This window comes from Poromitra crassiceps, assembly GCF_964638095.1.
Source record: "Poromitra crassiceps genome assembly, chromosome: 2".
Lineage (NCBI taxonomy): Eukaryota > Metazoa > Chordata > Actinopteri > Beryciformes > Melamphaidae > Poromitra > Poromitra crassiceps.
In genome coordinates this window covers 32,185,369-32,211,230 of record NC_139624.1, presented here as the reverse complement: position 1 = coordinate 32,211,230, position 25,862 = coordinate 32,185,369, and the positions used below count along the sequence as shown (strand labels likewise).

Genomic DNA, 25,862 nt, shown 5'->3' with positions numbered 1-25,862 from the left:
GAGCCCCCTCTGGTGGTTTTGATTGCACATTGAACATTGCACATTTTAAATCACCATAATAACAAGTTGTCCTTTTCATACACAGTTCTTGAGCTATAAGGAAATGTAAGAGTGAGCCGTGAGGATATAGGTTGTCAAGCACAAAATGAACACAAGGTTTCTACCCATACAATAACTACCTCTTATCTGTCTATAAAACATTTTAGGGGACCGTTAAAAGACATAACAGGGAATTAGCAAAAAGGCATTTTGCTTTTATTCAAAGCATGATTTACATTTACATTAGTTAAAACTTGAAGAGTGCACTTAAATAAAAACGGAATTTAAATATATACACCACAGATTGAGTTATACATTCAACATACATTTCAATATACAATCTGTTAACCATTAGCTTGGTAAGTCTCCAGAGACAGTTGAGGTGCAAATCTCATGATCGGTTCAGTTTTAAAAGATGCCAGTTTAATAATAGCATGAGGAACTTGTCTCATACCAATGACCATGAAGAAATGACCTTATCATCACCTTTCCCAGCTGTTGAGAGCACTTGACATGATGAGTAGTGTATCTAAATCAAGGGCAGGAAATTACTTGTAATTTCTTACAGAGGCTGGAAAATCCCCCAAATCACTGGTCACTTTCTCGATTTTAGCAGCAAACTAGATTTTAAGACTAGGATAGGAACTCCGAATGATGGTTTATTGTTACCTACCAAAGCGGCTGGTAAAGTAGACAAAACTTTGCCAAAAATATACAAGAATATGGCAGGTGGTGAGCGGTAATTTCTCACCCTGTCTATGTCAGTACATGCAACATGAAAAGACCAGCATCTCCCTTGCTAGCGTTTATCTAACCCAATTGAATGATTGGCACAGGTGTTTTTGACACAGATTTACAGTGACGTGAACTGCAACTGTACAGTTTATATGATGAGATGTAGTGTGTGTGTGCTTCAGTGTAAACCAAAAGTGCAGACGCACCAGTGAGAAATCAAGATGAGATGCGGTTTTAACAGGGTGTGTGTGTGTGTGAGAGAGCGAGTGTGGGTGTGTTCATAAGGATCTCTTGTGACTAAAAGAGCTTCGGTCTTTGTAAACATTCCAGTCAACAAGAAGTGGAATTGGAATGACTAACAAACATTAAGTTGGTGACAGACACATACGCAGTGCAGAGAGGACAGCCCTCTCAAGACTGTATAGTGCCGTCTCTCACCCGGATTACAGCACAATGTTCACAACTGTAAGAGAAAAGCTCTCAAGTGGCTCCTAGGCAAACTTTTCCCAAAAGCATCTTTAAAGGATGGTTCCGTTTTTAAGAGGCCTCCGGGTAGTGCAGCAGTACATTCCCTGCCTACCAACACGAGGGTCGCGGGTTCAAGCCCCTGTGTTACCTCCGACTTGATCGGGTGTCCATACAGGCACAATTGGCCGTGTCTGCGGGTGGGAAGCAGGATTAGGGGTATATGTCCTGGACGCTGCACTAGTAGGGCTGTGGCGATTCACTTATCTCCCGATTCGATACTATCACGATTCTTGGGTGCCGATTCGATTTATATTGCGATTCTTAAGTATTGCGATTCTTAAGTATTGCGATTCTACGATTATTGCGATTCGATATTACGATTTATTGCGATTTTTGTTTATTTTTTTCTTTTCTTTTTTCAGTTTGTTTGCTTTTTTACACTAGATTAGAACATGGGAAAAGTTGAATCATACACTAGAGACTGTATATTATATCATGAGTAGGGCTGGGCGATATAGTTAAAAACAGGGGCGGACTGGGATCATAATTCAGGCCGGGCATTAGATACCAAGCAGGCCAGGCCAATATGGGCCGACGCGCGTGACATTTGGGCCGTTTGAAGCCCAATTTGGGCCGTTTGAAGCCAGATTTGGGCCGTTTGAAGTCCAATTTTACAATGAGATGCACCCACTTTAACCCTGAAGTGTAATTATTACTTCAGACTAACTAATAAAGTAATGAAACCACTAGTAAACCAGTAGGCGGCACCTGGCCTGCTGTTCAGTGAGTGGCCTGACTGCGGGCACCCAAAAAAATAAAAATAATAAATAAATAAATCCAATTATCGATTCTGGAATAAAAGATCGATTCAAAAAATCGTGACATTAAAAATCGCGATACTTAGGTGAATCGATTTTTTTCCCCCACCCCTATGCACTAGTGCCTTCTCTGGTCGATCGGGGGGCCTTCTTCGGAGGGAGGGAAACTGGGAGAATAGCGTGATCCTCCCACGTGCTACAGTGCCGGTGAAACCCCTCACTGCCAGGTGAAAAGGAGCGGCTGGCGATCGCATGTATCGGAGGATGCATGTGTTAGTCTACAACTCTCTCCAGATCAGCAGAGTGGATGGAGCAACGACCAGGACAGCAGGGGGAATAGGCCAAGTACAATTGGAGAGAATTTATTTTCTTGAAAACGATCATGAATTTTCACACAACCTTAGCAGAGTTTCTGTTAAAACTCTCACAACCCTTTCTTGTCTTCAACAAGGTGATAATAAATAAATAAATCCGGTAAATGAGGCTACTTTAAAACCTGAACCATCTCTTTATTTTGAAAGTAATTTTATTAACTCCTTGCCTCCACAACAGTGGTTCTCACCCTTTAGCATGGATGGGATTTTTCAGTTTTGTTTTAAGGATTTCATTTTTTGAGGCTAAAACATCAATCCATCCTAATTTGAGATTGTAGTTTTTCCTGATTGGTTTGTTTTGTCATCACTTCCCTGCAGATGAACCCTAAAAACAAATAAACCACTACTCATTGATGCAGGTCCCCACATTCAAAGTGGTAGATTGTGATTTCCTCATTTTAGACCTAATTACTGCAGGAAGCCTAGAGAGTGCAATATTCATTATTTTAACAAAAAAGACTACATATTTGTATAAAAGCTGATAATATATTTGTATAGTACAAGTATTATGTTTCATATTCCTTAGGTCGACATGACCCCCCTGTCACCTCCCCTGGGGGGGGGGGGGACCATTAGGTTGAGAACCATTGGTTTAGAAGGTCAACTTCACTCAACTCTACTCAAGTACATCCACATCTAAAAAAGTTAAATATTTACATCCATTACATCTCTAAAATATACACAATATTACATTTTGGGATGGCCCCGTAAGGACTGAATCGACAGACTGGTCTGATTTTTAAAAACTGACGGCTCGCTTCTTTCAATCAGGCACTTCAACTCCATCTCAGCACCGTCTAAAACGTTGCCTTTGCACGAGTGGAAGTCTACATTTTACATTTTAGGCGTTTAGTGAGGAAATAGGGCATCAGTGTCTTGCTCAGGGACACTGTCGGGTTAATAGAAAGACGTTGGCTGGTGTGGGGATGAAACCTGCGGCCTTCTGGCTACAGGACGGGGTCTCCTCCAACCACCCTAGTTGTCCTGACTGTGAGAAACAGGATCCACCTCATCTTTCTACATCCCTAAACTCACCTAAGGAGTTGTTTCTTGGCAGCTGAGCCGTATCATCCCCTTTATGAGGGTAGTAGCAATACACAGCCGACAGATGTTAAAGCTTTCACAGCTGGTGGCTGAGCGCTTGTCGGTTTCTCCACAAGGCGCGCAGCTCCTTGAAGATCAGGGGGGTGATGAACACAATGCTGCCCCCTGTCTGGAACACACACACATGAGAAACAAAGTTACAATCATGTATAATGATTAAAGTGCTGTTCATTTAATGCTTCATTTTAGTGGAATACAGGTGTGGCAGTGGGTATGGCTGCAAAAATTCCAATGTGGTTATTGGGCCAAAACTAGGCTAAATTATAGTATCAAGTGAGTGGAAATCTCTGTGACAGTGAACTCAAATCAATTCATAAAGTGATTTTAATAAACAGGCCAATTAACAGTGGAAAACAATTACATTTATATAGACAGTTTCACTGGAATTCTGTTGCTAGGGAACAGTTTGAAACCTAGCTTATTGCCTGTCAGCTATTTTATTAGCAAACACTGCCAACAGGAAGTAAGCTAGGGGCAATTTAGATGATGTGGTCAAGTGGTGAAGTTGAAACGGTCTATAGATAAAAACATGATACAAAAGGCAAGTGTGTGTATGGCTATGTGTCTACAATATCAAGCTGAACTGTGTGTGTATGGCTATGTGTCTACAATATCAAGCTGAACTGTGTGTGTATGGCTATGTGTCTACAATATCAAGCTGAACTGTGTGTGTATGGCTATGTGTCTACAATATCAAGCTGAACTGTGTGTGTATGGCTATGTGTCTACAATATCAAGCTGAACTGTGTGTGTATGGCTATGTGTCTACAATATCAAGCTCAACTGTGTGTGTATGGCTATGTGTCTACAATATCAAGCTGAACTGTGTGTGTATGGCTATGTGTCTACAATATCAAGCTGAACTGTGTGTGTATGGCTATGTGTCTACAATATCAAGCTGAACTGTGTGTGTATGGCTATGTGTCTACAATATCAAGCTGAACTGTGTGTGTATGGCTATGTGTCTACAATATCAAGCTGAACTGTGTGTGTATGGCTATGTGTCTACAATATCAAGCTGAACTGTGTGTGTATGGCTATGTGTCTACAATATCAAGCTGAACTGTGTGTGTATGGCTATGTGTCTACAATATCAAGCTGAACTGTGTGTGTATGGCTATGTGTCTACAATATCAAGCTGAACTGTGTGTGTATGGCTATGTGTCTACAATATCAAGCTCAACTGTGTGTGTATGGCTATGTGTCTACAATATCAAGCTCAACTGTGTGTGTATGGCTATGTGTCTACAATATCAAGCTGAACTGTGTGTGTATGGCTATGTGTCTACAATATCAAGCTGAACTGCCTTGTGTATGGCTATGTGTCTACAATATCAAGCTCAACTGCCTTGTGTAACATATCAGAAGCAAAATGGTTTCCTATTCTGTTGGATTGAACTTGGACATGGTATCAGCTGACACTGGAAATGTATGACTTGTGTTCTTGTGTAGTTTGGTGGGTAGACATTGGGCACGGTACCACACTCATGGTACAGGAAGGAGATTTGGGTAAACATTTCCATCACCAAGTCAGTAGGCAGTTAAAAAGTGGTGTTAGTGCATCTGAAGATCTATAAGACTGAATAGGGATTTGATATGGAGTCATCTTACCATGACTACGAAGAAGTAGAAAACATACATCCAGCCCAGCTTGCTCTCAATCAGGGACACCAGGTACTACAGGATGATGGAGAAAAGAAAGCACATGATGAGGATGATTGAGATATGAAAGTACTCGCGCGTGTGCGTGCGTGCCTGCATGTGTGTGTGTGTGTGCATGTGTGTGTGTGCGCGCACGCGCGTGCGTGTGCCTCTGTGCTGGCAGGTATGACCATAGTTGTGATTTCCAAAGGTCTTCAAGGAAAACTCCACCCTTGGATACTCTTACACTGTTATACTGTATATCATGTATCAACTGTGATGTTCAACGCATTCCAGTTACAATCACGGAGTTATTCCGTGATTGTAATTTTCCTTTTTGGTGTACCAACTTTCCCCTCAACCTGCTTTGTCTATTTCTGCTTCAGTTAGCTACTTCCTACATTTCCCAAAATGACTTTGGGCAACTCCCACAGAGCTGGCCTGAACTTCTTGCATTCAGCTTTGGGTTACACATGCATGTGCACAGAGAGCGATAGCGAAAGCGAGAGTTGCATCCCTGACTCAAAATGCAACATGACTTGTGGTTGCATTGGTCTCTATTCCTCTTCTATGATGGATTTCTCCCTGTTTGATTGTTGAACGGTGCAAAATGGTGTGTCAAGAAAAATGCACTTGCTTTGAGGGAAGTGTAGGAAATTAGAAAAATATTTTGGAGGCAACTTTTGCCCCACTGTCTAAAGAAATTGGGGCATTTACAAAATTTCAGGGGCACTTAAAAAAAGTAATTAGTGCATAAAGTTCAGGGTTGCCACGGGTCTGGAAAGTACTTGAAAGTGCTTGGATTTAAGAAAAAATGTATAAAGAGATGATTGATTGATTTATAAAGAGGTCCTTGAAAGTACCAGAATCTCTGAGTTTGAGCCTGGTGCACCCTGTCATCTTAAAATTCACCCATGATACCATTTTTATGTCATCAGTAGTGCTGGGCCAAGCTTGATACTTTCTTCCTACTGTCATTGGCTGTTGTGCTCTCTCGTAGGCGTTCTTTTCGTGCGTTCCTTTATCGCAAAATAACTGGGATGTGGAGGCTAAATGACATCACATCCGTTTTGTTAGCGTTCCATTTGCAGAAAACTTGAGCTGGGAAGTTCACTGTTCATTGGTCAGATCCAGTCGCTAGCCAGGCTAGCCATTGTTAACAATAACAATTGACAACATGGCATTTCGCGGCATTTTGCACATACAAACACTGCAGCCTCATGTCCACACAGATAGAAGTTAGGCAGTGCTGTGTGTACAGCTGATTTAATGAGACACAAACAAAACAGAAGTGCTAAACAATATTACTATGATTACTACTACTGTTGTTGCGCGGCGCAGCCATCTTGGATTTTTTAGGTTGGGGCTGCTGAGGCTCCTACGAGTTTGGAATGGGAAATACCAGCTCTGATGACGTCACCGCCCAGCTCATGACCTTTGAAGTCGTAAGATTACCAGTCCCCAGTTATAAAGGAATGCACGATTAGCTCAAATATGTGGCTGGTTGCGTAGGTACCTACCCTGCGGTGGATACATTTTTGTTTTCATCTCTTTTTTCCCAGGCTTTATTGCTTGAAAACTGCTCGAAATGTCCTTGAAATGTATCATTACAAAACAGTGGCAACCCTGAAGTTGCTAAAGTGTAGTGTGTGTCTGTGTGAACAACAGCGCTGTTTGTGTGAGTGTGTTCTTCATTACCTTCTTCTGTCAAACAGCTTGCAGGTGCTAAGTGTGTGTTTAGGTGCGTTCACACCGACCGATTAAATTTTTTCGCTGGCATCGAGTTTACATACAAAGTCAATGCAAACGAGCGATTGAGCATATATTCGCCCGGGAGAAAAATCGCTGGGCGTCCGAGCGACAGCGACAGAGCGATAGGGCGAAAATTCGCTCGTCGCCGAGATGAAATATCCCAACTCGATGAAAGTTAGCTGGCAACAGTCGCTTGCTGCTCAACGCTGATTGGCTGCCGTAACCCTGGAAGTGGCGGCAGGAAACACCGGTGCGTGAAACAAAAATCGTCCGGCTAGCCATGGAGCAAACTCTTGGCTTGGCCCTGCTAAATGCTAGGTCACTAGCAAACAAATCCTTCCTACTGAATGACTTCTTCACTTCCCGTGAACTGGATGTGATGCTCCTGACAGAGACTTGGCTCCATGCTGGTGAGTGTACTGTACACCGTCCTCGGAACTTCTTCCTCCCGACTGTACATTTTTCAGCTCCCCCCGGTCCAAACTAGTCTTGAGAATTGTGCCTGTTGAGCGATTTAAACACAGCGACAGAGCAATTCCAAAGGGTTGAATCGAGCGAGAGGGAGAAAAATCAATATCTCGGTGTGAACACAGCTTTAGAGATGGAAATGGAAATTAAATTAATTGAATGTAAATAAAATGATCCAAATCTTGGTGGCAATTTTTGCCCCTTGATCATGGTTTTTAGGGGCATTCTGAGATTTCTTGGGGGCATTTTTGCACTTGCCCCTGGCTAAATTCCTACACTGTCTGAGGGACTGACTGATTCTGGATGTCTCAAAGACATTGTGCAGTGAATGTGTATATTATCATCTATACTCTACCTGTCCCCCGGCGGCCCCTATACTCCCAGTGCCGTCCACTATGCCGGTGACTGTAGCCAGAGCCTCCTGACTGCCCCGGAGAGCCTCCTGTCTCCCCAGGTCGGCAGAGATGGCCGAGCTGATCATATTGGATGGACCGCCGATAAAGAATCCGGTAGTGGCCAGCAGCACCGAGTTCACCACCTTGTCATTGGGCGAGTCTGAGGGAGGGAAGGAGCAGAGAGAGAGAAAAACGCTAAAGCCATAGTCGCATGGGACTAGTCTTACCTGGGGACCTCATGTGATTTACAAGTTACCCCCCCCATGTCTGTGTTTCTGGCAGCGCATTCGCACGGGATAAGCCAAGTCTGTATTTTACTCGAATTTACTGATATTGACTGACATTATCCCCTGTGGTTTAACGTTGCTGATACCAGCCTCCAACTCGCGCCCAACTGCAACTCCGGGCGGAGAGTGCCACTAACACACAGGTCTCTAAGCTGTAACACACACTAACACACAGGTCTCCAAGCTGTAACACACACTAACACACAGGTCTCCAAGCTGTAACACACACTAACACCACTAACACACAGGTCTCCAAGCTGCAACACACACTAACACACAGGTCTCCAAGCTGTAACACACACTAACACCACTAACACACAGGTATCTAAGCTGTAACACACACTAACACACAGATCTCCAAGCTGTAACACACACTAACACACAGGTCTCCAAGCTGTAACACACACTAACACACAGGTCTCCAAGCTGTAACACACACTAACACACAGGTCTCCAAGCTGTAACACACACTAACACACAGGTCTCTAAGCTGTAACACACACTAACATACACTAACACCACTAACACACAGGTCTCCAAGCTGTAACACACAGGTCTCCAAGCTGTAACACACACTAACACACACTAACACCACTAACACCAAGGTCTCCAAGCTGTGTGGCGAGATGACCCTCCTGAATTCACACCCAAAATGTTGTTAAAAATTTCATTTTTAATTGCCAACATAGCCTCCATAATTCTTGACCAGAAAAGAGGACGAAAAAGGCTCAGAGAAAACAAAAACCTAAAATACGACCCCAAATCACCGAGATGTCAGTTCGCACGGGACTAATATTATCACAATAATTAGCTGTGTTTGGCAAAATATGATAGGTCATTTGCAGTCAGATTATTACTTTACCAATGACGGATTACATGGCAGATTCGCACAGGATTAAGATCACAGATGACCTTCGCAATTATTACAAATGACCAGAGGTCCCCAGGTAATACTAGCGCCGTGTGAATAAGGCTTAAAGCTCAGTTCAGATCAATGATTCGTGATGAGATGAAACTTGCAACTGCTTGCAATGCACCGGGTCTGCCACTTTGGAACCTGCTTACTTTCAGTTTTTTTTACATAAGAGTCTGATAATAAGGTGTCAAGAATAGGCCTAGAGCTAGGCTAGGCCTAAATGAACTTAGCCTTTAACATAGCCTCTGTTGGAATACTATTCACCTTATTCTTTGTCCTTATAAGGACGCTTCTGCATGACGTCATTTTATAATCGTCTTTCTGTTTTAGACACGGAAGTAGATTACGCCTACCGTAGTCATTTTTAGACTTGCCAAAAAGCTGTTTTCAAGCAAGAAAACAAACAGTTTTTATATTTTTTCGGGTGAGAACGTAACATTCCAAATATGTGACCAGTTTAGCAGAATAACGCCTATTTGGAAATATTTAACGAGCAGCGAGGACTGAGAGCGCTGGCTGTGCCGACTGGTCGGACTAGCTAGTATCTGTCAAACCCTACTGTAGCCTTACTGGCAGTGACGTGCTTTTGTAACTAACGTTAAATGCCGACCGGGTACAGCCATCGGCTCCTCGCAGCAGTATGAACATGTAAGTTGGCCGCACTGTAGCTTCTGAATGTTGCCAAACTTCATTCATAGTGACGTTTTGTTTTGAAATTGGCCGCCAACTAGCGCTGAACCGGAAGAACAAATACAATTGTGTCTAACGCGGAAGAGAGAAAAAGTGGGCGTGGTGAATAAGGTGAATAGGATATTATAGAATATTACATGAGATAAAAACAAAATAAGGTAAAATAGCTGTAAACTCACTAAGTCCTGCTCAGACTATGAGTCCCTATAGGAATAGTATAGGATTATTAGCCTATAGTAATATTAGCGTGATAGCATTGCAGATAGAAATGACCATAAAGTACAATAAGGTCCCTAAACTCAGTGATTGTACTGACTGTACCACAAACGAACTACCGTACATAGGACATTTAGAGTCATATTAGTCTACAGTGAGTTTTCTTTAAGGCTGTCAGACACGGCTGCTCCTCAAATAAATGTATTAGTTGATCCTCTCTTTCCTCTGTCCAAAACTCAAATATTTTGACCGGCTGACAGTTAGTAACTGACCCCCACGTGATCAGCTGACTTCGCTAAGACCTGATTGGCTGCTACAACGGGTTAAAGCTGACTTATCTACGATATGATTGGATGTTGAAACAGGTGACGTGCCTTACGTTCTAAAACAGCCCCTGCGACTTGACGAGCTGAGTAGCAGGCGACGCCATCAGCCGGCTGGAGTCGAGATGAGACGGGTCTGTTGTGTTCAGAACACTGTAACTTTTCCCTGCAATGTTCTTAAATGTTTCTGTTGGGTTGTGAATAATTTGGCTCATTTCCACCGCATGGTACTGCATAGTCTCAACTCGGCTTTACTCGTCTCGACCTGAAGTAGTGTCTGCTTCCACCGCAAGTAGTACTCGCTCAATCTGCCCTCCGCCCACAACTGGTCATCATAGCGACGCCGCATATCTGCCCTCCGCTTGCAACGTTAAAATTAAATCCCTACACGGAACTTGAAATACTGAAATACTGGTGCCTCTATATGACATATGTGAGCAAATGAGACCATCGGCTAGGAGATTGGATATTTCGTTGTTGTTATTTACATGCCTGCGTACCGCAGCACATAGCGGAGGACGGGGGGTATGGTACAGGGAGAAGAGAAGCCGGTTGCCCGGCCAGTTCCCAGGAAAACCAACGGCTCTGACTTTTCTCTCTCGATTGAAAACAACCGCCATGTTAAGGCTGAGCAAGGAGATGGATTTTATTTCACCAGAGCTGGAGGCAGCAAGACAAAAGACTGCTGGAAATAACAGGAGAGTTTGGGAAATAACGTTACACGCACGAGAGAAGGTAAGCGCCACTAAACTGGTATCCAGACTCTCCAGAGACAGTAAACACGATTCTGCCTGACCAATCAGTCATCTGCAGTGTTTTCACGTCACCGTATGGTACCGGGTCCACAGCCCTGGAACCTCCACAGAGGTGGTACTAGAAATAGTACGACTCAACCCGGGTTGTCCCGGTTTTTGACCGGTGGAAAGCTACAAGAAAGCGAGTCGAGCCGGGCGGAGTCGCGCCAATACCAGCGGTGGAAATGGGCCTATTGGTCTGAACTGAGCTTTAGACTGGGATTGTGGACAGGAGAGGTATGAATGTGACACATTGAGTTCTCGGTCTGGTTTCTGACACTCTGAGATGGAACAGAAAATGGGTCTTGTTGTGAGGCCCAACATGACGAGACAACAAGGTGTTTGATAATGTGTGTGTACTCACGGCTGTAGCCCACCAGCGCTCCCATGGCCAGCACCAGGCTGACCGCTAACAATGGGGCTCTCTGCCCCATCAAGTCAGAGATCAGACCCTGAACTGTTCCACCTGACAGAGAGAGTAGGATGGCAGTGTTGTAGACAATAAGAGTTTATCACAGTAACTACAAGACAATAACGGTTTATCACAGTAACCACAAGGATGTTTACTGATTTATGAGAGACACAAGGGCAGCAAGGGGCACCAGCTACCAGCCGAATGCTGGTAAACACACCTCTTTTGGGTGATTTATTTGATGCTAAAACTGAATTGTGAATATGGCTAGTGAACTTTGTAACAAACACAGTTGTATTGACTGTAGTAGATTAGTTTCCTACAGTTGGGGGGGGGGGGGGGGGGGATAAAGAGAGTATGTGAAAAGAGAATTAAAATTAACATTACTTCTTTCTATAATCCAACTCCCAATTTTTTTTACTTGATTTACTTGAAATTATACAATCTTAGTAATTTATTCCAATAGTAACTCTGCACGAGAATGACTGTAATGATTTCTGAGTATTTTGTGTAAATTATCTTTTCATTTTAAGTCAACATCTGAGCCTTGCTAGCCTGGGACTCATATCTGAACTGTGGCTTCAATTCTGAACAAAATAATGTTTTTGCTCTTTCTGTGCCTAGATCTTTTGCCTGACTGTACTTTCTTAGTTAGAAGTGTTTTTTTCTTCTTGAAAAAATGATCTAAATCTTAATGAGACTCCCTGATTAAATAAATTATGAAAAAAGATGAATAAATTAGACTATTTCATGGGACAACTCTGCCACTCACCAATTATTCCTCCCACATCGTACCAGACAGACAGGCGGTCGGCCTCCGTCTCCTTCCAGCCATAGTTGATGCTCAGGTAGAAAGGAAGCCAGAAGAAGAAAGAGTAGTTGACCAACTTCAGACAGGCATAAGCCAGGGAGTACTGCAATATAAACAGGGACAGAGTCAGGATGGTATTGGGGGGGATAGATAAAAAAAAACCTGGGCGTAAATCCAACTAAACAAATAGGAAAGTAGGCTGATACAGTATTTATCAAAAGTATGCAAGTGGTGTTTTAGCCTTTTTAGATGAGAAATTAGATGGTAAATAAAAGAGCCGCGTACTGAGGAGTACTGCAATGTTGCAACTTAAAACACAACACAAGCAAATACAGCACAGAAGATACAGGATAAAACCATACAGAGGGAGATTTAATTCCAGTGAATTTCAAATTATCAGAGAGATAATGTGAATATGGGGAGAAGTCAGAGCAGCAGAGAGTAGATATCAGACATTTGGATGGACAAAGAAGGGAGACAGGCAGCCAAATGGTAGAGCAGGGGTTCCCAAACTGTTTTGGCTTGTGACCCTATTTTGACGTCACAAAAATCTAGGGACCCGAGACATTTCAAATTCCGGTAGGCCATCGATAATATCATCAGTGACATCGTCAGTGATGTCACATTATGCTTCTTTCCCCCCACACAATTCTGACTTTAATCTGAGAATTCTGACTTTAATTAAAAAAAAATCTGACTTTTTTATCAAGATTCTAACAGTAACTTCGAATTCTGATTTAATCTCAGAATTCTTACTTTATTCTCAGAATCCTGATTTAAAGTTAGAATCTAAAAGATTTTCATCTAAAAAAAGACTCACTCACAATGTTGATTGAGGCTATGTCCATTTGGATGAAGCCTTTGCAGTATATACAGTAGTGACATTACAGTTTGGATCTCACCTGCAATTACCACCCACCGCCATAGGTGTCACCCAAGAGAACAAAAGTGAAATATTAGAGATTATCACTTTAAACTCAAAACTAAACAAAAAAAAATTGCAAGTGACCCTAATCATCTTCGGTAATATTAAATTGTGTCTGACAGTTGACGGTCGGACGGTCGGAGAGACGGCATCCGGTACGGGATGGGTTTAGCACCCCAGCCTGGCTCTCTCGTGAGGGAGAAATCCACAAACGCTACGGATTAGCCTCCTGAAAATCTGTGCAAAGATCGGCGCGGCCTGGGGTCCTTCAGGCTAGAGCGAGGTGCTCGGCGCAGGCGAATGACGTGCAGCGCACAGGCCTTCTTGAGGCATCCTCTCTGCCTCTGGATGCCTTTGCCCCGGGAGGGTCTGGTGAGACGAAGGAGGAGCGCGGCCGGGAGTCACCCACAGGGCCTTAGACTCTCCATGCAACGAAGGGTCTTGCAATGCTGCGATGCAGCACTAGCTCTATTGCAGCGGATTGGGCGTGATCGGCCCTTCCGCGGGCAACGTTGCAGACAGAGTAGGAGGGCTGATCCGTGAGCGGCTGCTTCTGGGACGCGGGTCGGGGTCTTAATCGGCCTCGGCTGGGTCTACTGGGCGAGGGTGTATGATGTTCGACAGACCCGAAGCACCTTAACATCACTGATGATGACGCGTCCCAGCGCATGCTGTAGTATGTATTTTAAACAACTGTCTGGTGTAAAAAAAAAATTAAAATCAGGCAACCCTATTTGAATTCCAGGCGACCCTGAGTTTGGGAACCACTGTGTTAGAGGTTAAAGACAGAGGGAAACAAATATAAGAAAAAGACCAACAAAGAAGTTACAGCTTGAGAGAAAAAAGAGTGAGAAACAGAATACATGCACATACTCTGGCTGCATATATTGGAGTTTATTTTTTTATCGCTTGTCTTTAACTGCATTTGTGCCCTTAGGGCTGTGTGAAGCACTTTGAGGCAAGCTGGTCTGTTAAAAGTACATTTGACTGGACTTGCTGGAGACACGACTCACAGGTAGCACACCCGGCAGGCAGAAAGCCTGGCAGAAGCTGATGGCTGGAGGAGACTGGGCGTGCGGCTCGTCCTGCTGCTGAATGGAGTAGTATCCTCCGTCACAAGCCTCCACTTCCACATCTGCATCCTCCTCCTCATCGCTCATCAGAGGCCTGTGGCTGTCACTGTCTGTCTCCACCGGCCCAAGATCCATACTCAGACCTGACACACACACACACACACACACACACACACACACACACACACACACACACACACACACACACACACACACACACACACACACACACACACACACACACACACACACACACACACACACACACACACACACACACACACACACACACACCAAAGCTATGTAGTACATTCAAATCACTTTTTACATAAGTCAATTCAAAGTGGGTGGGTGGTGCAAGTGAAAAACCAGTGACATGTCTCATGTAGTCATGCACACACACATACACACACATTAAATCAGTGGTTCCCAAACTGGGGGCGTGCCCCCTAAGGGGGAGGACAGTGGAAAGCCGGGGGGGTGGGGGGGGGGGAATGCAAGCATAACACATAACTGCCAACACTCTCCATTTTTGTGGAATTTTTAACCCTTTCTGCTGCTATGCTCCAATTGGTCATTTCTCCCGTTACTGTCTTTCAGAGGCTGTAGCAGGCTTAGTTTTAAATCCAGAGGGAAGTTTATGGTGTCATATGAAACTAGATGACCTAAGGCAGAGGGTTTCAAAGTGGGAGGCGGGCCTCCCCAGGGGTGGCTCCAAACGGTTTCAGGGGAGGCTCGGAGAATGGAAGGGAAAAATATTACATAAGCGATTACATTAGTTATCAAAAAGAGATCACATTTGGTTAAAGAGATAGTTCAGAGATACAGTAGTTTGGGTGAATTTCACAGTTTTTCACTTTCCCCAGAAAGAGAAACAAATAATGCCTAGATAGGCCTTTCTTATGTATTTGTTGTAGTCTGAAGTATGCCAAAACTGGCTATGCCAAAACAATATCAGGCGATCTTGACTCAATTGTTGAGTGTCTATCGGTCTATGGCTTTTTTCGAGCTTTGTCTGAGGGGAGGCCCACAGTCCCAGACTTTGAAAACGCCTGAGCTAAGGCATCCAGATACCAACCATGTCAGGCTAGCTTGTTGGTAAGGGGACTAAATAGCGCTCCAAAATTAGCCAACATTTTGGCAAGGAAAAAAACATTTTCAAAGGGGTCCCTTGACCGCTTCCACCTCAAGATCTCTGAATGGAAAATGGATCCTATGGGTACTACCCACAAGTCTCCCTCTCTCTCTCTCTGCCGCTGTTCAAAGTGGGGAAATCTACTATGCTACACTGTTCAATGTAAAAATTCTAAGTAAATTTTACTTTGAATGTGAAAACAAGAAGGAATAAGAGAGGAATCAAGGATGAAGGAATATGTCAGAAAGCAATCGACTATATACTATCAAATCTTTTTGGAAGTTGATTTTATTTATTCTTTTGAGTAAAACAAACTGAACAGAGTTTATATATCATACTGCAATTAATAATTAGTTCACAACAAAGACGGTAGACAATGGCACATTTGGGGTTGGTGGGCGGTGTGCGTGTGTGTGTGTGTGTGTGTGTATGTACATTCAAAGAAAACAATGAATACAAATCTTTTCCGAGATGTTTACTATAATGCTTACCAAGTTCTTTTGGAGAAGTGAGCAGGCCAAAGAACACCACCACTCCACCAGCAAACTGCACCACAGACGTCACCAGGAAGGCATACTGCACTCACCACAACACACAGTAGCATTTAGAGGCTGACAACGCTACAGTAAAAGGCATCAATTGTGTGTGTGTGTGTGTGTGTGTGTGTGTGTGTGTGTGTGTGTGTATGTGTGTGTGTGTGTGTGTGTGTGTGTATGTGTGTGTGTGTGTGTATGTGTGTGTGTGTGTGTGTGTGCGTGCGCGTGCGTGCGTGTCTCTCACCTCGTAGCCATACTTGAGCACGCTGGAAGCCAGGAAAGCACCCAGGATGTTGCCTACAGAGGCACAGGCACTCCACATGCCAAAAATAAAGCCTCGCCTGGAGGAGCACAATTATGAGTAGTTAATCTCCAATACACTTGAATGAATATGGCGACAGATATGTCAACCACAAATATGTCAACCACAACACTTTGTTTCAGTACCTTTTTCAAATGGCGGATATCTCATTTTAGAACAAAACTCTTTATATACTTTGGTAAAAATGCAACTTCACGGAGGGCTAGCTGACTTGCGATTTTTATATTCAGTGACTTATATTTACAAGTTATGCAGCTGCGGAAAGCTTCTGGCCTGAATGGTGTCTATGTTTTGAGCCCTGCGTGAATGAATGTCATTGTGTGTGTAATGTGTATGTGTGAGAGCTTGTGCGAGAGTGTGCGTGTCCTTGCGTGGGTGTGTGTATCATAAAGCTCGACTTGTCAGACTTAAGGTTGTGTAAATGACACTTGCGTTTATATGCTGGACAGATCTAGCATTATAACCAAGTTCTAAACATATTCACTTGCAATGCATCAAACTATATTTATCCAACATGGCCCTAAACGGTCAGACAGATAGAAAGTATGGCACACCCTGACTTGACTAAACGCTCAGACAGATAGAAAGTATGGCCTGTACCCTGACTTGACTAAACGCTCAGACAGATAGAAAGTATGGCCTGTACCCTGACTTGACTAAACGCTCAGACAGATAGAAAGTATGGCCTGTACCCTGACTTGCCGAACCAGTTGGCCATGACGGCCACCACGCAGGGCCACACGGCCGACTGCAGCAACCCGTTCAGCACCCACAGGCAGCAGTATAGGTAGATGTTGTAGAAGTGGAGCCATTCGGTCAGAGTGCCAAACACAAACTCCTGCAAACACAGACATTTTGCAAGAGTTGTATTTCAACATTTCTTAGTTTTAAAAAGATAAAATCCTTAAAGACGAAATTAACCCAACGGAGCCCAAGTGGCGCGTGGGTCGGAGTCACGTTTCAGACTGAAAACATAACTTGTCTGAGATGACAGGTTGAGAGGCGGGCCATAGTAGCATGTCGATTATTTTATTTGACAATTCTGGGGACTGGATTGGGCTTTGGCTTTGGCTATTTTATGGGTTAGAGATTCTGCCAGATTACAGACACTAGGCGCCATTTTCTCCTTCATTTGGAGGAGAAAATTCTCCTGAAATAAAGATTGATTGACAGCTGCCATGTCGTGATCAGTCGTGATATGATTGGTTGAAATGGGGTAGAAATTTGAGAGTGCAATGTGACGTCAGCAAACTGTAGATTACTGTTATGAATGAAATCTTGAAAAATGAACTTTTGATGTGAAAAAGTGTGAAGAACTAAAGAAATTTGATTTTTGTGATTGTTTTTGCATACATTAATAAATAGGTGCACTGAATAGGTATTTGACCTAAAATGAAAAAGAAAAAAAATTATTTTTGGGTTCAGCTCGACTTTAAGCCTGGAACACATCAACCCAACTTCAAAGGACTAGCGGCAACGAAGGCAGACTATTGCGTCGCCTGACGTCGCCTTTTTCGGAGCCAAAAGGTTGCCGACGGTCAAGTACAGAAGCTCGAACATCCTGCGCCTGCGTGAGACCTGGGACTGCGGATATACAAACCATGATAGATGAAACAAAGCAGCGTTTGCCTACCATTTCGCTCACCTAAACGGTTTCCTGATATACCTGCTTCTCATAGAGAATAATGTTTGATCAAAAGTTGCAAATGGCACTGTCGCTGTGCTTGTGGAAAAAGAAAGCAGAGGCGGGAAAATCGCACTAAATGTGTGACATCATACAGCGACATCATACAGCGACATCATACAGCGACAGACAGGTGCTGTGAAAATTGGACTTTATCAGATCAAGTTGAAAAATGGGCAGAACATTTTGTGTGTGCCCTCTCTTCTCCTGCACTGCTTTGCTACCAGCTGACCAGCCAATCAGAGTGATTTCTCTCACCGATGGCCCGACGCCGATTCGACATGTTGAATCGTCCGAAAAAGCCACAGACAAGGCCGACTAGAGTCAACGGTGCGGGACACACGGCAAAGACGAGGGCGACAGACGCACAGCGACAGCCCACACATTACCCACGCACCATTATCAGCCCACACATTACCCATGCACCATTATCAGCCCACACATTACCCACGCACCATTATCAGCCCACACATTACCCACGCACCATTATCAGCCCACACATTACCCACGCACCATTATCAGCCCACACATTACCCATGCACCATTATCGGGTCTATGTGTCAGGGCTTAAAGGAACACTGTGTGTGTGTGTGTGTGTGTGTGTGTGTGTGTGTGTGTGTGTGTGTGTGTGTGTGTGTGTGTGTGTGTGTGTGTGTGTGTGTGTGTGTGTGTGTGTGTGTGTGTGTGTGTGTGTGTGTGTGTGTGTGTGTGTGTGTGTGTGTGTGTGTGTGTGTGTGTGTGTGAATACTCACCACTGCAGCGGAGCCACACAGGCCGACGCAGAGAACGTAGCGTAGGTTCAGTCTGTCCCCAATCACACCACTCACATACAGACCCTGTGTGGGCAGGACAGGAAAAACAGAAATGACAATATCATAATGTCATTGCTACATTTCACTTGTGTCCCGGGAGGCAAGTCCAGGTGTGCCGTCAATGTGGGATTTTGTGACAACCAGGGGTTAAATTGAGCGTTTTCATTCATCGTTAAAACTCCGACGCTGGGGAAAAAAGTTGCTTGTCACAACAAATACACTCGTTTGACGACTTATTTGAGGGAATGTAATAATTGTAGGGCTGTGGCGATTCACTTATCTCCTGATTCGATACTATCACGATTCTTGGGTGCCGATTCGATTTATATTGCGATTCTTAAGTATTGCGATTCTACGATTATTGCGATTCGATATTACGATTTATTGCGATTTTTGTTTCTTTTTTTCTTTTCTTTTTTCAGTTTGTTTGCTTTTTTACACTAGATTAGAACATGGGAAAAGTTGAATCATACACTAGAGACTGTATATTATATCATGAGTAGGGCTGGGCGATATAGTTAAAAACAGGGGCGGACTGGGATCATAATTCAGGCCGGGCATTAGATACCAAGCAGGCCAGGCCGATATGGGCCGACGCGCGTGAAATTTGGGCCGTTTGAAGCCCAATTTGGGCCGCTTGAAGCCAGATTTGGGCCGTTTGAAGTCCAATTTTACAATGAGATGCACCCACTTTAACCCTGAAGTGCAATTATTACTTCAGACTAACTAATAAAGTAATAAAACCACTAGTAAACCAGTAGGCGGCGCCTGGCCTGCTGTTCAGTGAGTGGCCTGACTGCAAGCACCCAAAAAAAAATTCAGCGATTATCGATTCTGGAATAAAAGATCGATTCAAAATATCGTGACATTAAAAATCGCGATACTTAGGTGAATCGATTTTTTCCCCCACCCCTAAATAATTGTATCTATCACATCCACTATTTCTGTTGCTCTTTGAACAATTCTGGATATTTATTGACGAGATTTTTGCCAAGCTGGATGCGCTACGGGGGTTTAGGGTTAAAATCGCTAAACCGGAAGTCAAACTGTTGGAGATTGTTGCTCACTTCACGGAGATCTACGGTCTACAGTATGTTGTGTCTGTGTCAGCAACGTACACCGGAAGAAGCACCCATAAGGCATCATCGCATCTCGAAATAAGGTGGATAGGGGGGATATGACTGTCCTACCTAGACACCAGCAGTCTGACACTGTGCCCCAGTGTTTAAATTACACTCTGATTGCCCTAATGGGGACCACGGGGGGGAAATCACGATCAATTGTCCTTCTGTCAGAGGGCAACGTTGCTGAAGGAAAGCAAGTCAAAGACATGAATCAACGTTTCTCCCCGTCCCCAGGCCTACAGGCCTACTTGGCACACATGCGTGCAGCTGCTGCCAATTGGGGGCTGATACTTGTGGCAGAGCCCGCTACTCTCAGAAGCTTGTTAAACACAGGATACCATGTTCACTACTCACCACAGCGTAGGAGAAGAGGAAGATGGTGTCCAGCACTCCCAGGAACAGCGTGGCCTCCTCTTCATTTGCAAACAGACGATTGTCCTCCCATGTCTGAGCGAAATTAATGACACACAGTTTAATTAACTACAAACAGGGGTTCTCACTTTCATGTCCAAGTAGACACACACACATGATTCAGTTCCTTATGGGAAATAATTGGTTGGTTTTGTGGTGAATTGTGTAACTGCACATTGGGAAATGATAGTGGTGAAAGCCATTATTACAAAAGTCATTTTTACACATTCTCTCATGGTAGTGAAATTTAAATATTTCTAATTTTGAGTGTCCCCAGATCTCACTTTGACAACCACTGAATTACATTCATGAATAAAATAAATGGCAGAAAAGTGGCCCCTCCTGCATGATGATATCATAGGGTTATGTTACAATATAAGCTAACACTTGAGTGAATGGAATCCAGCCTTTACAATTGATCTCAGAGGCAAGCCTAAATCATTACATCACTGGTCGTTTGATAAGCCTCTCCACGCACTGTGAGTAGTCTCTCACACACTGAGGTGGAAGGAAATTCAATAGCACGTAATTAGAAGTTCCAGGCCAAAGGGCTAACTTCCTGTTTAGGCCAAGAATTCTATGAGTGGCTGTGGCAAGAGGTCAGCAACAAACAGGAGGGGAGCTGGGGGGCTTGGAGGCTGAGCAATGGAACAAAAAAAAACAGACAAAAAAAGAAAGAGAACCCTGCATTCTCTTCTTGTCAATTCAATGTGTCTCTACTCATTGAGCACAGACAGTACCTTCCCGAGACACAGGGTGGCTACCCTATTCCATTCTACTCTGTTCTATTCTATTCAGCTCAGCATAGCTGTAACCTTGTAATGCAGGTGGATTCACACTAGATCATGAGATCACGACAAATCCATCTAGCCATGCTCCAATCTATTGGTTTGAAAGGGAACCAGCAGTGGTTCGCACCATCAACATCCTATGAGAGGCAGCTACGGGTGGGATTTAGGTGCGACGACAGCGAGCCTGTGATAGAGAGACAGGTGGTTCATCCAATCACCTGCTAGGTAGTTTTTGAAAGTGCCTGCCCTTTGAAACGGTTTCCCGAGCGACTCGTTGGTCTTCTGTTGAGCCATTTGTTGACATACTTTGAAGGCCGTAACAGATGGTTAAGTGAAAACAAACCATTTGGCAGCGCCAGGTTAGCATACCTGCTGAATGAGCACACACCCCAACCAGTGCAGAAGGCTTTCATTTCAACTTCCTATTCCTTTCTACTCGATTCTACTGTGATCAGGCCATAAATACTGCTGCAGGGGAAGACTGTTTCATACGACCTGTTTTAGCCCAAATAGGCTGAGGCGATGTCTCGTCATAGACGCTGGGTTAGCTGGCTGGGGGCGTGGCCAGGGTGGGGTAAATCCCCCGTTCTATCCATTCAGCAAAGTTAGAATTTAGCTGCTAGCCCAACCCAGGCAGACACGATCGGGGATTTAACCCCCGGAGTAAATGCACATCTGAACAGACGTCTTGTGTTCTGCTCTAGAATCCCCAATCCTGTAGTTGAGAGCCGCAGCACCTTCCTTTGGTGAGTGAGCCTATTCAGATATATGGGCGGTTTTACCCCACTCGCGCACCAGCCGTATAACATTTTGTGGGCGTTCCCACACATACCGACTGTCTCTATAGGCTATTGCTTTTTTTAAAGACACCAATAAAACCTGCAGATAACACACAAACAAAACATAGAGATATACACACACACACTCATACAAACATGCATACAGTTTCACTAGATACTTCATGGACAGATGCAGAACTGTACAAAAACTAATATAAAAGGAGGGAAGGGTTATATTGTATTGTATTGAGCACAATGGATGGATGATCTGCTGCTCTGCTCTGCTCTGCTTGTGATTGTGGTGCTCAGTACCTTGCCAGGGGAGAAGGCCGGCACACTGTCATTCTGGACGGCCGGCGTCCACTGAGCTGAGATGCTCACTTTCACGTTGCTGAACGTCTTCCTGGACGCGTGCAGCAGCACATAGCTGAAACAGACAGAAGAAGAAGGTCCAACTCAGCAAGCAATTTGGTAGAGACTTATTCAAAACAGCCACATGGAATAACCAGGCCAAAGTTCAACTTTACGCTGTAAAGGGACATAACAGTTTTAAGTACTAATTACTTGGCAACTTTTCAAAACAACTTTGCACACTTCATCCAATGCAAAGGGGATCATTTTTGTTGTCAGAACTGTGGTTGTTGCCAATCCTACTACCAGTATTATCAGTCACAATCTATTCACTAATTGGACCTTATTTGTTTGTTATGAAAAAGCAGAAGGGTCAATTTCCCAGTAGCAGGGACTCACTGCTGCTGAACACAGTTAGGGGAAACACTGGAATACAATGTCATTTTCTGAAAAAGAGGAAATGGACAAAAAGCCATTTCGTTTTAGTGATTGTACTGCGCAGTGCGCATTGTCTGCTACTAACTGCTGCAGACGGCATTTTGCTTTACCTTTCTGATAAGAGTGTCTGAAATGGACGCAGACTTGTGATACCACAGCTACTACTGTAGTAGTCAAAGATTAACTACGCCGACGGCTAACTGGGCCTGAATTAAAGAAACATATGGCATGAGATTCATCAACTGAAGCCCTGCGCTGTTTACTGTCGCTGCACACTCTCCATTTCAACAGTCATTTTTTCAGAACATATTCAAAAAAGGTGTCTCCATCTCCCATTGTGCGCATCAACCACCTCAAGCAAGCATAAAAATTTCTTTTTTTTTGGGGGGGGGGGGCAAAATTGAGTATGTTTTTTCAAATTGTGTCGCTTTCCATCAACCTTTTCTAATGAAATACTTCAAAATGCGCATCAAAATGGAAACATGACTAATGTTAAATGTGACTGTGGGCAGCCTTGACTGTCAACTTGACTGCTACAATATAGCTGAAGACTAATATTCACCACAAATATCACAATATATGAGAAGACAATGTATAACAAAAATTTTGTCTTGCGTATCAGGAATTAAGAATATTTTTCCTTCCGTTTTTTGTTGCACTTTTTGTGTCCTTTCTCAAGTTTCTGGGACCTGAAAATAATTAATTTCTCATACTTTTTCACATACAGGAACACTGCCTATTGTAAATCATTATACACACATGGTATTTTCTGAACGGTGTTTGGCCTGTCTTAACCTTGCACCATAGACGTCTAACCTACTTTGGACTTTGATAACCCAAGCCATTTAATTGTGCTTTTATTTTTATACTCTAGCTGCTACACTGAACTTTCCTGTTCACTTTGCCATTTCTAAAGTTACATAACTCATCATTTTGTATGTGGGCTGTTTTTGTGGCTCAGCAGGCGAAGGTGCATAACAGGTGCACAAACCTTGTTGCACATCATCCCACCTCTCCACGGCTTTCCAGTGAAGCAGGTGTGGCTTTACTTTCAAATTCTGTTTTGTATACAAAAGCAGTGTTTCAAGCACCAATAGAGTACCGCAGGGACGACGTATTTTTGTAGGCTTAACTCAGAAGTCCCTGCACTTCCTGGTTCTTACGTGTAAACACGTCAATGGGATTTTTGTATGGGAATTTCAGTTAAATGCATGAAATAAGGTCTGTGGTTAACAAAAGTTTATGAAACGGCGAAGTTTCAAGATGCAAACCTTTTACCTAAAGAAGGTGAGGAGGAAGACAACCAGATGATGATGGGTGTACTGTGACAGGGAGCCACAGCACGAGGGAGGCATCACAGGAGCAGCCGGAGGGAGGAAGGGGTGTAGCTGCTAGTGAAGGTCTTCAGGGGACGGCCACAGCACAGGGAGGAGGCTCAGGTAATGTCATCCACTATACCAGATGGGACAAACACTGGCAAACACCAACAGAAGGAAGGGGATGTCAAAATACTGAGCTGTATTAAAAATTAGAAGTCTAGTCTCATTTAAGTTTAGGCTATTATATTTTATATTCACAATTTGACAGTGACAGCTACTTATACAAAACATAAAACAAATTATGGGAGATTTTAAAGGTCAGTCACTAATCTTAGTCCTTGCCTGACTACATTAGAACACTTTTACAGATTGGAGCCTTCATATTATGAGTGAAAATTGAATGAATATGAATAAATAATGTTTATAATGTCCAGATGGCTTGTTTTCTCGTGCAAAACCAGGTGCCTTGGAAGGTTAGCAGTGTATCACACATGAAAATCATCAAATCAATATACACCTAAAAGCCACTGGCCTTTCATCTTATTGACAAATAAATCTCTTCATAATCATAATAATAACTGATATTATTTCAATGAGTGTGGTCCCACCCAGTAGGCGTATGACTTGGATACTAGCCCAGCACCATTATCTGGTGGTGCACACTGTCCAGTGTCCACTCAATAAAAGATACACAGCTCTGAATCAACTTCAGCCACTCCTTTGAATCAAAATGCAAATAGGCTTTCACACGTGTTATACACTATGCCACATCACGGCAGGATGTCCTGTTCAAAAGATACCAAGTGCTCTATTTGCAACGTTAGATCGCAGGACAAACATGTTACAGTCTGCCCAGGGCTAAAAGCCATTAAAATCCTGGAGTGTCAACCGAGAAAATCGGGTCAAACAGGTCAAACAAAACAGCATATCCCATACAAATACAGAAACAACCTGACAGGTTGGTAATAAGATAGTTTAAACATTTTACACAACTTCTAGTTGCTAGAAGATGCTAGTTAGTTCGTTTGTTTGTGGATGTTTACAAATGTCTGTTTCCAACTGCAGGGTTTTTATTTGTTAACGGATGAGAACGACTTAGGTTTATTATTTAAAAAGGCACATTTTAAGAATACGTGTATAATGACTAGTAATTAGAATACAGTGTATTCTAATTAGTATTACTAGTCATTCTAAATCTAATTCTAATTACAGCCCTTCTGACCAGCATTTTGAGCGTCGACTCCCTCAAAGGAGTGACATGTTATTTATTTTTGACCATCTCTGCACACAAAAGAAGAAGAAGAAAAAACAAGTGACAAGGCACAAGGGGACACATCACATCGAGTAGCAAATTATCCGATTCCGCGTCTATACACCTAAACGTCAATGTATAACACCGCGAACAAACTCTCCGCAGTTACAGTTTCAAACGGAGAATACATTTAAAACGCCCAAAACAGCAATCTTACCTTTTTGTTCAGGTAAACGTTAGCTTGTTGTCGGAGTGGGGCGACCATCATCTGTTTACTGTGGCCATGGGTGCTATGCGGATTCTTGTTTCACGTCACTGCTCGCAGAATACGGCGCTGCTCTACTGCCACCAGCAGGTCAGGAGTGGAATGACAAGCTTAAAGCAACAGCTGAGACAGCAGTTCACATGGCGGCAGCTGTTCAACTATCACCTGTCATTGTGTCAGTCACTCTGGGTTGTAGTCACCCCATACTATTGGCTGCAGGCAGATTTCTACGTGCCTTTAAAAACTGCACCGCCAAAACTACTTGCATTCAGTCTACTGTCTGACACGTGAAAAGAGATCCAGCATTGAACTTCGCCAGGATTTGAACTCAGGTAGGCCTAGGAGGACATAAAAAAAGCTACTCTTGTGTAAACTCTGTGTCTACAATTATAAAGTGTATGT

The 25,862-nt window shown here is 43.5% G+C and overlaps 1 protein-coding gene across 1 annotated transcript; it reads right to left on the bottom strand.

The window, feature by feature from the left end:
- Nucleotides 1–293: 293 nt before the first annotated feature.
- On the bottom strand, nt 294–25,491 carry slc37a3 (solute carrier family 37 member 3). The gene is made up of 14 exons (XM_083651700.1): nt 25,413–25,491; nt 23,903–24,097; nt 22,148–22,262; nt 20,209–20,301; nt 18,671–18,754; nt 16,927–17,072; nt 16,157–16,253; nt 15,868–15,952; nt 14,182–14,384; nt 12,205–12,346; nt 11,385–11,486; nt 7,755–7,954; nt 5,150–5,215; nt 294–3,647 (listed from the first exon to the last, which is right to left on the bottom strand). Exons 2-14 carry the CDS (start codon nt 23,977–23,979, stop codon nt 3,555–3,557), a joined length of 1,503 nt encoding a protein of 500 aa, XP_083507826.1. The 5' UTR covers nt 23,980–24,097; nt 25,413–25,491; the 3' UTR covers nt 294–3,554.
- Between the last annotated feature and the right edge of the window lie 371 nt (nt 25,492–25,862).

What these genes read in the sequence shown, in the direction of transcription:
- slc37a3 (XM_083651700.1), bottom strand. Translation starts at nt 23,979, where the DNA reads ATGCCTCCCTCGTGCTGTGGCTCCCTGTCACAGTACACCCATCATCAT. An exon ending in CGGCCTTCTCCCCTGGCAAG is followed by an intron (nt 20,302 to 22,147) that starts GTACTGAGCACC and finishes AATTTCGCTCAG; the next exon opens with ACATGGGAGGACAATCGTCT. An exon ending in TGCTCAAGTATGGCTACGAG is followed by an intron (nt 15,953 to 16,156) that starts GTGAGAGACACG and finishes TGGTGAGTGCAG; the next exon opens with TATGCCTTCCTGGTGACGTC.